The sequence below is a fragment of the Somniosus microcephalus genome, chromosome 9 (assembly GCF_052327205.1).
Source record: "Somniosus microcephalus isolate GS21.2 chromosome 9, FLI_Smic_1.0, whole genome shotgun sequence".
Classification (NCBI taxonomy): Eukaryota; Metazoa; Chordata; class Chondrichthyes; order Squaliformes; family Somniosidae; genus Somniosus; species Somniosus microcephalus.
Genome location: NC_140995.1, coordinates 73,090,230 through 73,104,771, shown reverse-complemented (window position 1 = coordinate 73,104,771; position 14,542 = coordinate 73,090,230). Strand labels below are relative to the sequence as shown.

Here is a 14,542-nt window from a genome sequence, read left to right as displayed (position 1 = left end):
GGCGGATAGAAAACAGAGAGTTGGAATAAACGGCTCGTTTTCGGAGTGGCAGGCAGTGACCAGCGGGGTGCCGCAAGGATCTGTCCTGGGACCCCAGCTGTTCACAATATATATAAATGATCTGGATCAGGGAATTGGATGCAATATTTCCAAATTCGCTGACGACACTAAACTAGGAGGAGGGGTGGGCTCTGATGAGGATGTCAGGAGGCTACAGTGCGATTTGGACAGGTTGGGGGAATGGGCGGATACGTGGCAGATGCACTATAATGTGGATAAATGCGAGGTTATCCACTTTGGGGGTAAAAACAGGAGGGTAGATTATTATCTAAATGGCAATAGACTGGGAGATGGGGAAGTGCAGAGGGACCTGGGTGTTCTTGTGCACCAGTCACTGAAGGAGAGCATGCAGGTGCAACAGGCGATTAAGAAGGCAAATGGTATGTTGGCCTTCATATCAAGGGGGTTCGAGTATAGGAATAGGGATACCTTACTACAGCTGTACAAGGTGCTGGTGAGACCGCATCTGGAGTATTGTGTACAGTTTTGGTCGCCCCATCTGCGGAAGGATGTTCTTGCCATGGAAGGAGTGCAACGGCGATTCACCAGGCTGATACCTGGAATGGCGGGAATGACCTACGAAGAGAGATTAAATAGTTTGGGCTTGTACTCACTGGAGTTTAGAAGATTGAGAGGGGATCTCATCGAAACATATAAAATTATGGCAGGCCTGGACAGGCTGAATTCAGAGAGAATGTTTCCAATGGCCGGGGAGCACAGAACCAGGGGCCACAGTCTAAAAATAGCGGGCAAATCATTTAAAACAGAGATGAGGAAGAATTTCTTCACTCAAAGAGTGGTGAGCCTGTGGAATTCCCTGCCACAGAGGGCTGTGAAGGCTAATTCAATAAATATTTTCAAGAGAGAATTGGATATATTTCTGAAGGCTAAGGGGATTAAGGGTTACGGAGAAAAGGCGGGGACGGGGTACTGAACTGGTAAGATCAGCTATGATCTCAGACGAAGATCAGCCATGATCTCATTGAATGGCGGAGCAGGCTCGAAGGGCCGAATGGCCTACTCCTGTTCCTATCTCTATGTTTCTATGTTACCCATTTCAAATTCCATCTGGCACTGTTTTGCCCATATACAGATTTTATCCAAGTCCCTATGTAGGCCCCTGGCTGAATCCTCCAACTTGGCCCTCTCTCCTTCCTTGCCCCCGCTCCCTGGCAGTTAAGTATCAACTGCAAATTTGATCACTTTGGATTGAGTTTCTGAATTGAAATTGTTGTTATAAATTAGAAACAATGGCCTAGAAATTCAGTTGCGTGCGCCAGCCGTTAGCGCCTTAGGAGGAGTAGATCTCGAGCGCTAGGCACTTAGCGGCCGGGCGCAGCGCGATCTGCGCCTACGCCCAACTTCAGTAGACATTTAGCGCCGGCGCAAAGTGTTTGCGCGCGCTCAGCTGCGCGCGCAGATTATGACGTCATTTCCTCGTGCAACGCCCTTTGTGCGCCCCAATCCAGAACTTCAGTCGCGCCCGCCCAATGTGGGTGTGGCGGTCCCAAGAACTGTGAAATGGAACGCAGCAGAGGCCATGTGGGCCGCGGGGAGCGCAAATTAAAGGGCACTTACCCTGAACTATAAAGGCCAGCCATTTTGCAGCAATCACTCTTGTGCAACGGATTTATGGACAGAGACCAAGGAAGAGAGCTTACTGCTTTGGCCCAACATAGGAGAGGTATTTTTGGCTTCAGGCCAGAGCTTGGCAATTCGCCTTCATTGTGAGGTCATTGTTTGCCAGTATATTATGGGGGCTGTATGGGGTGCCAACCCTCAGTTTCAGCATTATGTGCGAAGGGCTCGCAGACGCTGTGTGAGGGGGGCAGCCCTGGCTAGACGCAGAGGGGGCAACAGGCGTCGGCAACGTAGGCCTTACCCACTCAGGAAATACCGCCAGCAGGTGCCCTATCTCACCATGCCTGCCGCGCAGTGTGTTAGGAGGCTGCGCTTCAGAAGGGAGGTGGTTGCAGAGATCTGCCAGCTGCTTCACAGAGATCTGCGTCCACAGCTGAGGTGTAGGACGTCTCTGTCGGTGGAAGTGAAGGTCACGGTGGCTCTGAACTTCTATGCAAGCGGCTCCTTCCAAGCCGCTGCTGGGGACATTGCTAACATATCCCAGTTCGCCGTGCATTGCTGCATCCGCCAGGTGACCAATGCCCTTTTCAGAAGGAGACACCAATTCATCTCCTTCCCCATGACCCTGGAGAAGCAGCAGCAGCGTGCAGTGGGATTTGCAAGAATAGCGGGCTTCCCCATGGTGCAGGGCGCCATTGACTGCACGCATGTGGCTTTGCAGGCACCTATCGACAATGCCGAGGATTACCGCAACCGGAAGGGCTACCATTCCCTCAATGTACAGCTGGTGTGTGACCACAGGCAGCGCATCCTAGCTGTCAATGCCCACTTTCCAGGCAGCAGCCACGATGCATTTATCCTGCGACAGACTACTGTGGCTGACATGTTCCAGGCACAGCCTCCCCCAAGAGGATGGCTTATCGGGGACTAAGGCTATCCTTTGTGTACCTGGCTCATGACCCCGCTCCGCGCGCCCAGGACCCCTGCTGAGGAGGCATACAACGAAAGCCATCAAGCCACTAGGAACATCATAGAACAAACGATTGGCGTCCTCAAGCAATGGTTCCGCTGCCTGGATCGTTCCGGCGGATCTCTGCAGTATTCGCCGGAGAGAGTCTCCCAGGTCGTGGTCGTTTGCTGCATGCTGCACAACCTGGCTATCCGCAGGACTCAGGCACTGCCACCTCACGCTGGAGCACCACCTCAGGAGGAGGAGCATGAGGAGGAGGAGGAGGAGGAGTACCAGCCCAGGAGGGAGGCACAAGGTCCAAGGGCCGCCCGTCGGCGGCTTATTGAACGTCACTTCTAGGCCCCCTGTCAGGGAATGGCTTGTGGCAATGAAGGGACCTGAATGCAGCCGCTCCGCAAGCCCTCAGCCGGTTAAGGCAACAACCACTTCAAACATCAAACATGGACAAGCTGAATAAATAAAATGCTTTATTGAACAAACTCAGGGCCCTTCCCACATGAAACCCAAAAACAGACAACACCCCCAAAAAACAGTCACACACATGACTCACTCCCACAACCTGGGGAGGAATAACAAAACATTTCCACAAAAATGGCCTTCATCCTCGGCCTTACAAAAACAACCATCCCCATAAACAAAACAACCATCCCCATATAAAAACACATTTGCCCACACCCTCTACTTTGTGGCCCGCGAGGGCGATTCCTTGTCCAGCCTTTTGCGGCCCCTGGCCGCCCTGCTGCTGCTCAAAGTGTGCCCAGTGGCTGCTGCAAGGCTGGGGGAAGGCTCCTGAGGGGCACATGGCGTGACGGCAGATGCCCTTGGGGGTCGGCCTAGATGAGCTCTGGCCCTCGAGAGGCCGGCTGGTGACTGCTGCAGCTGTGGCTGGGCAGCAGCAGCTCGTCGCAGCTCCACTGGGGTAGTGGCAGTGGCGGCTGCAGGAATGGGGGCAAGCTGGCTGATGGCAGGCGCTCGCTGCTCGCCTGAGACACTGGCACTCGCCCGGGCCAGCACTGCAGCATGCGCAGCAATCTGCTGAAGGACAGACCGCTGTGCTGCTGCAGCGCGGCGGGTGCCCTGGCGATGCCTGGCTGACACAGCGAGTGTGGCAGCAGTGAGTGCCCGTACTGCCCTGGTCTGTGCCCGCATCAGACCAGCCAGTGACTGCACGGCACCACTGATCACCTGGCCACTCGCTGCGTGAGCTGCCCCGAATTCCGCCCAACTCGCTGCCTGTGCTGCCCCGAATTCGGCCCGACTCACGGCCTGTGCTGCCCCGAATTCGGCCCGACTCGCGGCGTGTGCTGCTTCGAATTGCTCGAAACTCCTGGCCTGCGAGGCGCCGAAATCGGCCACACTATGAGCCAGGGACTCGATGGCCTCAGGCAACCGTGCCTCAACCCCCATGAACTCGGTGTGCCGGCGATCCGAGTCCACGGACATTTGATCGAGGAGGCGCACCTCCTTGGCGAGGACCGTCTCCGGACTGGAGGCCGGACTCTCCCTCTGGGGAGAAGGCCGCCGAGCTGCCCGACCCTTCCCACGTTGCTGGATGCCACTGGGCCCAGCAACTACACTCCCCTGCGACCCTTCCCCCCTCTGGGAAGAAGGCCGCCGAGCTGCCCGACCCTTCCCGCGTTGCTGCACGCCACTGGGCACAGGAGCTACACTCCCCTCCGACACTTCCCCCTGGCTCTCCTCCAGGGAAGACGTGTCCCCTCCATTGGCATCCCCTGGCGCGGCTGAGGGTTCCCCTGATGGGCCGCCTTCCTCTTCCTCCTCCTCCTCGTCCGAGGGGCTGTCACTGGCAGCTTCAGGGACCTCCTCCTCACCATCTGAAAGCAGGAAGGCACAAGAGTAGCTTTAGAGTGAGGAGAGGGCGTCAGCGAGGGAGGCATGAGTGGTGGCATTCAGCGCATTGGTCGGACAGTGGCAAAGGATGTAGATCTGAAGCGCAAGTGGGACGAGAGAGGTCCAAAAGGTGATGTCCTTACCATTGGTGCCCAGAACAGGGTCGGCATCTTCAGATGCAATGGGGCCAATCACCCGGGCACCCATGAGGCTACCCACGCGCTCTTCAAGGTCACTGAGCTGCTGGATCTGGGGACGGCCTCCCCCGGTCACAGTCCGGCTCTTCTGATTGTGTGCCAGCTTGGCCTGCAAGAGAAAGGACGGCCTCTAAGTACAGTGTGGTGCCCTGATCTTGTGTGCACTGCCTCCCATGGTCGAATAGCTTGGCCAGTGTGGTGCCCTGATCTTGTGTGCACTGCCTCCCATGGTCGAATAGCTTGGCCAGTGTGGTGCCCAGATCTTGTGTGCACTGCCTCCCATGGTCGAATAGCTTGGCCAGTGTGGTGCCCTGATCTTGTGTGCACTGCCTCCCATGGTCGAATAGCTTGGCCAGTGTGGTGCCCTGATCTTGTGTGCACTGCCTCCCATGGTCGAATAGCTTGGCCAGTGTGTAAAGTGCAGAATGTGCAATTGATGTTCATGCCAGTCCCATAGCTGCTGGATGAGGGCTGGCCATTAGGGCTTTTAGGTCCCTTTGCCCATAATGTGAGGTGCACATGCAAGGATGAGGAGGACACTGGAAAGGGGACTCACCCTGACAATCCTTGTGAGGTCATTGAACTTTTTCCGGCATTGGACAGCGTTCCTGGGGACCTCGCTGTTGGATGTGACCCTGTGGGCGACCTCCCTCCAGGCTTTCCTGTAGACGCTGGTGGCAGGCTTCTTGCCACTGTCCGGGAACAAGAGTTTGCGTCTCCTCTCCAAAGCCCTAACCAGCACCCTCAAATCATGGCCAGTGAAGCGCTGCGCTCGTTCACGGGCCTTCTGCATCTTTCCCGGTGCTATTTCTGTTCAGCAGCAGTGTTTAGGCCTAGCTGGAGGGCTGCAGTGTCCAGGGCGTGGCAGCAGACGAACTCGACCCTTCCCCCTTAAGAGCTGGCCGGCGCCAGGGTGTCTGCTGTCAATCAAGAAATGACCGCACCTGCGCTGCGCCCGGCCTCGGCGGTTTAGCTCAGCACCGCCGGCTTTGCGCCTAAAGATAGTTGTGTAACGCCAGTTTTAGCGCTCGAGCAAACTCTTAGGGCGAAGCTACTGAATATCGGCGAAGTGGCCTTGACTTTGCGCCGGGCGCAAACTTTAGCGGCTGCCCGACTTTTCCGCCCCAAAAGTGGCTATACTGAATTTCTAGGCCAATAGGCCTTAAATGGTAAGATTGTAAACGGATTGGAGGAGCAGAGGGACCTTGGTGTGCAGATTCACAGGTCATTTAAATTGACAACACAAGTAGACCAGGCCTTAAAAAAAAAAGGCAAATAGGATCCTTGGCTTTGTATCTAGAGGCTTAAATGTTGAGCGTGTACAAGACCTTAGTTGGGCCACAGTTGGAGCGCTACCTGCAGTTTTGGACACCCGATTATTGGAAGGGTGTAAAAGAAATGGAAAAGTTGCAGCATGGAGTCACTGGGTGTTGTTAGAGTTGAGGGGTTACAGTTATGAAGAGAGACTTGAGAAATTGGGACTGAACTGGTTAAGGGTTGACCAGATCGACAGCTTTAAGACTATAAAGGGTTATGATAGGGTAGGTAGCGACAGATTGTTTCCAATGGTAACCAGACAGCTAATCATGCAGGGAGGTTGGAACGAGTTCCTTTACACAGAAGGCAGTTGGAATGGGGAAGGTGTTGGGATGGTGAAGGCGGCTGGGATGGGGAAGGTGTTGGAATGGGGGAGTTACTGGAATGGGGAAGGTGTTGGGATGGTGAAGGCGGTTGGGATGGGGAAGGCGGTTGGAATGGGGAAGGCGGCGGGATGGGGAAGGCGGCGGGAATGGGGAAGGCGGCGGGAATGGGGAAGGCGGCGGGATGGGGAAGGCGGCGGGAATGGGGAAGGCGGCGGGAATGGGGAAGGCGGCGGGATGGGGAAGGCGGCTGGGATGGGGAAGGCAGCGGGAATGGGGAAGGCGGTTGAAATGTCGAAGTCTTTGCCACACAACACTCTTGAAGTAGAGTATATAAATTATTTTAAACATAAATGAAATAGTTGCTTGCAAAAGAGGAAAATGAAAGTATGCAGGGAGAGAGTAGTGGTGTCTCCTGTGGAGAAAAACACGAGTACAGACTTAATGGGCAGAATTATCAATTTTTGTGCTGGAGTGTTCTGTGAAACAACAGTGATATCAAGAAGGCAAAGGCAAGCTTTTTATGACCTTTTCATGTTGTCATAGTGTGGAGGAAAACCATGGATCGGATTCTGCAGTCTCACGATGTTAAAGCTTTGATCGGGTAGTATGGGATTACTTTTCCCATAAGCCTGAGAATTGGCTATGGGATGGTCTGAAAGGGGCCAAAGGCAGTCTGGATTACATTTTTCTGGAGCCCGTACCCTATTCTACTCCATGTTGCCACTTCCCCACCCCCTAATACTACCAGATCCCAGTTAACCCCATCAATACTGTCAGGCTCTATCTACCTTGCTCCCAATGCCCTGATACCCCCTCTTGCAGTTTGTCGGGACATGAGGACACTCTGCCCTCAAATTCTCTTCTTTCTCCCCCCCCACCCCCCAACTTCTAGATGCCAGCGCCCATATCTGTGCATAAAAAAAACCCTGGACTGCATTCCTGTCGCCTCCTGATCCAGAACTCTTGGCCCAGTGATGCCAGACCCCTGAATCTGTATCAGTGTTTGCAGCACTGTCCTCTCTGGTGTTTCCAGAAATCCATCCCAAACCTTGGAACCCCCCTCAAAATTTTCCAGGACCACAAGGCTCTATCGTAGTGCAGCCAGACCCTGCAGCCGCTTTCCAGTGCTCCAAGATCCCAGGGTTTCCCTCAGTGTTGATAGGTCAGTGCCCCGGTGATACTACTTGACGTAACACTCCTGTTCTTATAAAACATCTGGCGGACTGTGAGCAGTGCCATGGGAAATCATATAATGGATGTATGAATTATCCAATGGCGACTGTAGGAACGACAACTGGCAACACAGTCTTTCATTCTTTGATTGAGGGTTATCCTCCTCTTAGAACTTGGGGAGATACAGACACCCCCCATCTTAACTGGTGTGGGCTAATGGCTTAAAGGGGTGACATGAAATCCCTGTTGTGATCTTCCATTGGACAAAAGGATCAATCCATTTCTGTTGGTCCTAGTAATAGAATGAAGAGACCAGACTGAGATCAGATAACCTCAGTGAAAGACCTGAAACAGTAATGGAGAACAAAAGAACATAGGAAGGAGCCAGTCTGGAAAATACACTGCAAATGTGATCACTTTGCATTGAGTTTCTGAATCCAAGTTGTTGATATAAATTAGGTAAGAGTTAATCTTTTGAAGTGGGCAGGACAAGTTGATAAGGCTGTTAAAAAGCATATGGGATTTGAATGGTCCCAAAAGCTAATACCCCTTATTCACCCACTCGCTTAAATATCTACCCAATTCTTCCATTAAATGTTCTACACTATGTGCCTCAGTTGCCTCCTAGGCAGTACATTCCATACATTAAAAGTCATTTGGAGATTTAGATTGCAATGAGAATTAGGAAAAATGAACAGCACATTCAAAGCAAGCAAAATGCTAAATACCAAATCGGACCCCTTAAGTCATGTTTGTGTACATGTTTCTGGAAGCGTACACAGCTCTTTCACATACACAGCTTTCTTTGTGAACACGTTATAGAAACATTCTTGTTAATCTGCTTTTTTTCAAGTTTTTTTGACCTTCATCCTCAGGTGCAAAATACACCAAAGAAGATTTTAAGGAGTATGAGAAGGACCTTGGCAAACATTCCAACATTATCCTGAAGGATAAAGTACAACCTAAACAGGAGTATCCTTGGACTGTTTCAACTGCCATAGACAGTATGTCAAATAGGGCCCACTAACTTTAACAAGAGCCATTAGATGTAATAACTGAGCCAGCATTGGTGAAAGACAGAGTTTTGTTATATGTAATGTGTTTAGGAACTTTTCACTTTCTATTTTAAAATATGAATGCAGTTGAAAGTCAGAGAAGAAATAAAAACCCAGGTGAAAATTGAGAGGCAATTTTAATGTTATTAAAAAGAACTCAATGCTTCCTCAGTTATTGCAACTAATGGAGTCCTAGCATTCACCAATTGTAAGTTTTGTCTACTGGTTATTTTGGTTTAATATTTTTAAATATTGATATCTATATAATTAAAATTCTTGTTCCTAGTGTACGTCCGTTGAGTCCCACCTTTCCAAGCGGGGCGGACCAGGAGTGATTGCTGGCCCACGTGTTCAGCTGCTCACACAATCCAGCCCACCTGCTCTTTCGAAAGCTCGTACTGAATGCTTCAAGTCACTCATTCAGCCCAAGTGCTTCCTCGGACTATCCGCCCCCATGGTCCACATGCTTGTTCATCTGGCTTATGGATTTCATGCTCAACCAAGTGCTTACCCAGTCCACCCGCTTACCCGACCAGCCCAAGCATTCCTAGTCCCAACTGTCCTGAGTGTGTCCTTGAATTTCGAAATGGACCTTTTATCATTTTTTTTAAAGGCGGCCAATTGTTATAGGTTAATAAAATTTGTCCAAGACAAAGATTTAAAAAAATCCATGTCAAAAAAAGTAAGAAAAACAACACAATCCTAATTTATCCATTTAAATATACCCATTTAAAGGTCCATCACACGTGGAACTTCCCTTAACCCCATGCTAAATGGTCTTACAAAACTCAGTCACTCCCGGTGTCAAGGCCAGGAAATCATGCTCTAATTCTCAGACTTTAAAGAGACATTTTGCCAATTCCTTCAGCCGGAAAGTTATAGGAGGTAAGAATCGGGTGAGGAGTAGCCCACAGGTCTCCTTATTTGACGCCCGATCTCTGTTTGCGATGGTTTTGCCAGTGCTATTATCTAAAGTCAACAGAAAACCAGTTCTGTGCTAGCTTGAGTAATATCACAAAGATTAAATGTATGAAATCATTTGGAAAATCAGAAACTGGGCTTTATTTAAAGATCCTTCGTCTCGCAGAATTCATATGGAAACAGCATTAAAAATTGGTTTAATTCAGCACTCCCTACCCTAGGAGAATGATAAGATCCTTTATCATAATTACCAGCTGATAAAACTGGGCTCTATCAGTGTCTGGCAGGATGTACATGCTTGCCATTTTAGAGGGAAGCCTGTACTTGAAACCGAAGCTAATGCATGAAGGCTTCCAGCTAGTTTCCCCCCCACCATCAGCACCCAGTGCAGCAGCCTCAATTAAAATCTATAAATTTCTCCCTAGAAATGTTAGTTAGCGCATGTCTTATAACTGTTGTTCCTTAACGAAAAAAAAAACTCAGCTCCAAATATGAACTGTTACTTGACGAGGCTGAGTCCAGTGGAAGCCACCGACATTTGAAGAAACACCACAAGGAGAAACGGCATCATCGGCATTCAGAAGAGGAAGAAGGTGATAGGCGGAAGGCAGTAAAATGCAAGGTAGCAAATACTGATTAGTAAGCGGGATATATATTTAAACCCACAGTCACTTGTGTTATTCATTACTTTGAGTCTCCCCGTGTTTAGCCGGCAGAACACGTGCTGGTTGTGGGACAACACACTGTTAGGCCAATTTCGTGACCGTGCGCCCCTGGTGTGGAGCTTCACGTGCCAAGAGCACATATTACATTACACAGAATGTACAGCACACAAACAGGCCATTCGGTCCAACTGGTCCATGCCGGTGTTCCTGCTCCACACGAGCCTCCTCCAACCCTACTTCATCTCACCCTATCAGCATATCCTTCTATTCCTTTCTCCCTCATGTACTTATCTAGCTTCCACTTCAAATCAAATCAAATCAACTTTTATTGTCATTGTTAGTGCACAAGTGCAGTACAACGAAATGTAGGCTTGTGGCTCCTGAGAGTGTACATCAATGTTATTCACCTCAACCAGTCCCTGTGGTAGTGAGTTCCACATTCTCATCACTCTGGGTAAAGAAGTTTCTCTTGAATTCCCTATTGGATTTAATGGTGACTATTTAGTGTTTATGGCCTCTAGTTTTGGTCTCCCCCACAAGTGGAAACATCTTCTCTACGTCTACCCTATCAAACCCCTTCATAGTTTTAAAGAGCTCTATCAGGTCACCTTATTAGAAAAGAGCCCCAGCCTGTTCAGTCTATCCTGATGGTTATAAACTCTCAATTCTGGTATCATCCTAGAAAATCTTTTTTGTGGCTTCTCCAGTGCCTCAATATCCTTTTTATAATATGGAGACCAGAACTGTGATCAGTGCTCCAAGCATATATCGGGATATTTCAGGGATCCTGCTTGTGATTTTCTGTCTATGCCCACAACTTTCTAATAATGCGCTCCTGATGGGCAAGGCTCCATGCCAGGAACACGTGCTCAAATCGGCCCCTGTAGCCTCTCCCTTTCCCAAGCACAGGATTTCAACTGGCCACATGAACGAATCAAAATAATCACGTGGTCAACCATTTTTGTTGTGTCACCTGCTAATAACATTATATTTCCTGATGTATTCCACCACAAATGGTGAAACCTGTTTGAACAGGGGCTTATTAATTAAGCCCTCTTGGCCAGGTGGTCCTTTCAGCCTGTTGTATGTAAGGGATGCACTCCGAGCCAATGTTCCCCCTAATTTTTTTTGTGCGTGCAGCCCCTTTAAAACGGACTGCCTGGCTCATTCACAGTTTCACACATGCACGAAATTTCCCATTGGAAAAGTTGATCCCGGGCTGCGCCGCACCGGCAGACAGTGGCCGCGCAACTTAGAGGGAACGTCGCTCAGAACCCTGTTGTTTTCTTCCTTTGTTGCTAGCAACTCCTCATATAGCCTCGGTTTAGGGAAAACAAGCAGGATTTACTAGATCTCCCACAGAAAGGAAAGATGACGTGAATGCACGGGGGTAAGTAGAGCAATGGGGAGGGGCATGTTGGGACATACATTATGGCAGGTAGAAGGAAGGTGAAGGAGACAGATCGTAAAAGAAAGTGAAAATAGAAGGGAAAAGTATACTGAGCAGTATGAATGTGTCACGGTTGCAGTGTGTAGATGCAGCTGTACACAGCAATAGAAATAAAGTTGGGGAACGAGCAGCATGAATTAGATTGGAAGAGCATAATGTTGTAGCCTTGATGGGAAACTGGCTTCAGCTGTGGTGAGACTGGGAACAAAATATTCCTGGCTATAAAATTTCAGGAGCAATAGAAAATGGAAATGAAGGAGTGTGGGGGACTACGGTCTCCCGCGTAAAGAAATAGGCAACACAGCGAGCTACAAGAAATAGGTCTTTACTCCAACTCTCACAATACAGTACTGAATTCGTGAAGCCCGCGAACCTGTGATGACTCACGGATTGGTCACCTGCTGGAACCTGATTGGTTTTCCTTCTCTCAACAGCAGGCGAGTCTGAACGTGCCTTATTCCTCTCAGCTTGCAACTGTCTTGCGGGGGGAGGGGAATACAGCAGTTAAAAGGGGATTATACAGGTTTATCTACATACCCACAGTGTTTCCCCAATGTGGCAACGCCACAGGAGGATGGTGGGCCTGGTAGTTAGGGACAGATTTTTAGCGATAGAAAGGAAAGTTTATTTTCTCGGTGGCACTCCGAGTCTGGCTGGGTTGAGTTAAGAAAAAAACATTGACGTATAGTGGGAAAGACATTGAGGATGAGATTTGTAGGCAATTTGGAGAGGTTTGCAGCAGTGAGAGAGCTGAAATAACAGGAAGCTTTAACTATGAGGGTTCATTCTGTCTGCTGAGAGTTTGTTCTCTCGGAAGGGGGGTTAATTTTTCCTGATGATTGATACACTTTTTCTGTGTCCGGATTTAAAATTCTGAAAAACACAAGCAAATTAACTCACGATGATAATGCATCAAGTTACCACAGGATCTTCTGAACAGGTACTCTTCTTTAACTTGACAGGCAACAGCTGACAGAGAGCTCCAACAGCACAAAAGCATTGGTCCCATCGATGAATACTGCAGGGACAAAGAGAAGGGTCAAAAAAAGCGAGACCGACATCGGAGCCGAAGCAGGAGTGCGTCCCAAGAGAAAGACCACCACAAGCAAAGCCGGAGTAAGAAGAAGTCCAGATATCGAGAAGGAGCAGAAGAAAGAAGTCCCAAAAGATCTAAAGAGAGAGTGGAATGAGAACGGATAGAGAGAGGATAAGAACGGAGAGGGAGAGAGCGGGACGAGGACGGGGAGAGGGCGGGGACGGGGAGAGCGCGGGACGAGGACGGGGAGAGAGCGCGGGACGAGGACGGGGAGAGAGCGCGGGACGAGGACGGGGAGAGAGCGCGGGACGAGGACGGGGAGAGAGCGCGGGACGAGGACGGGGAGAGCGGGACGGGGAGAGAGAGCGGGACGGGGAGAGAGAGCGGGACGAGGGCGGGGAGAGAGCGCGGGACGAGGAGAGAGCGCGGGACGAGGACGGGGAGAGAGCGCGGAGCGGGACGAGGACGGGGGGAGCGAGCGGGACGAGGGGAGCGAGCGGGACGAGGGCGGGGGGAGCGAGCGGGATGAGGACGGGGGAGCGAGCGGGACGAGGACGGGGGGAGCGAGCGGGACGAGGACGGAGCGAGAGAGCGAGCGGGACGAGGACGGAGAGAGAGCGGGACGAGGACGGAGAGAGAGAGCGAGCGGGACGGAGAGAGAGAGCGAGCGGGACGAGGACGGAGAGAGAGAGCGAGCGGGACGAGGACGGAGAGAGAGAGAGCGAGCGGGACGAGGACGGAGAGGGAGAGCGAGCGGGACGAGGACGGAGAGGGAGAGCGAGCGGGACGAGGACGGAGAGAGAGCGGGACAAGGATGGAGAGCAGGATGACAACGGAGAGAAAGAGCGGGATGACAACTGAGAGCGGGATGAGAACAGAGCGAGAGCGGGATGAGAACAGAGAGCTGAGAGAGAGAGTGGGCAAATTGCGAACGGAGAGAGAGTGGGATGAGAACAAGAGAGTGGTCAGGATGCGAACGGATAAACCATTTCATGTACAATTGTGTGATTTAAATGTTTTTGTTTTCTTAAAATTTTAATAAAATATGCAGTCACAATGTTCTCACTTTTAATGACTTTCTAATTATGTGTGGGGAGCACATGACACTGTACTGGCAACTCTGTGCCAGATACAGCACTGGCCAAATACACTGTTTCCTGACAATATACTTCAGACCATCCTACCCCTCGCACACACAATGTTTCTGGGATACAAATATTTTGTGTCCTGTTACGATGCTCTTTGGTGCCAACTCCTCACATTTAAGGGATATGCTGTGCAATTTATCCATTATAAATAGAATTAAAACCAGACAAATTAATTTCAATTAGGACTCTGCAATTGTCAGAAGAAATGTATGTCAGAGACACTGTTACCAGAGTGGTTTTGAAGTTCAATGAAGCTCTGCTTCAGGCAAAGTTAGTCTCAGTCTTGTGTCCTAATGAATGAGTTTTACATGAAAATGGATGAGGCAGCTGTACATCCTGGAATAAATTGAATGGGCCACGAGTAAGACAATAGGAGACTCTTGAAATAATTGCAGTCACTTCTACTGCACATACTAACCTAAAAACAGAAAAAAATTATCAGGCTTCCTAAAAGAAACCAATTTATTCTTAAAGCCACTTACCACAATTAGGTCGCCTCTGGGAGCAAAGTGATGTCATGCCAGTGAACAATAGGTACAATATAAAATTGGTACAGTATATACTGGGTACAATAAGTGGTATAATATACAATGTGTACAATATGCAATGGATATAATGGGTACAGTAATTGCTGCCATATAACAGTGGGTACAGCAGAACATTTGAGCACCTTTAACCTACAGTTACTATAGCACCCCCTAAACATTCAGATTGATATGAGGTTGCTGCATCCTCAGTATTCTCTCTCAGAAGAGATTTGACCAGGTTCTGAGTGTCAGAGGCTAAGGGGAA

At 49.9% G+C, this 14,542-nt stretch overlaps 1 protein-coding gene across 2 annotated transcripts in view; it reads left to right on the top strand.

Annotated features, from left to right (window-relative positions):
* The window catches only part of ppil4 (peptidylprolyl isomerase (cyclophilin)-like 4), a 95,697-nt gene extending 82,034 nt beyond the window's left edge, over positions 1–13,663 (top strand). For both annotated transcript variants that reach the window (XM_085996771.1, XM_085996770.1), the window contains exons 9-11: positions 8,351–8,447; positions 9,935–10,073; positions 12,529–13,663. In XM_085996771.1, the coding sequence (XP_085852897.1) occupies positions 8,351–8,447; positions 9,935–10,073; positions 12,529–12,756 (464 nt within the window). In that variant the 3' untranslated portion in view covers positions 12,757–13,663. The remainder of the gene's footprint in view (positions 1–8,350; positions 8,448–9,934; positions 10,074–12,528) is intronic.
* Positions 13,664–14,542: the final 879 nt, after the last annotated feature.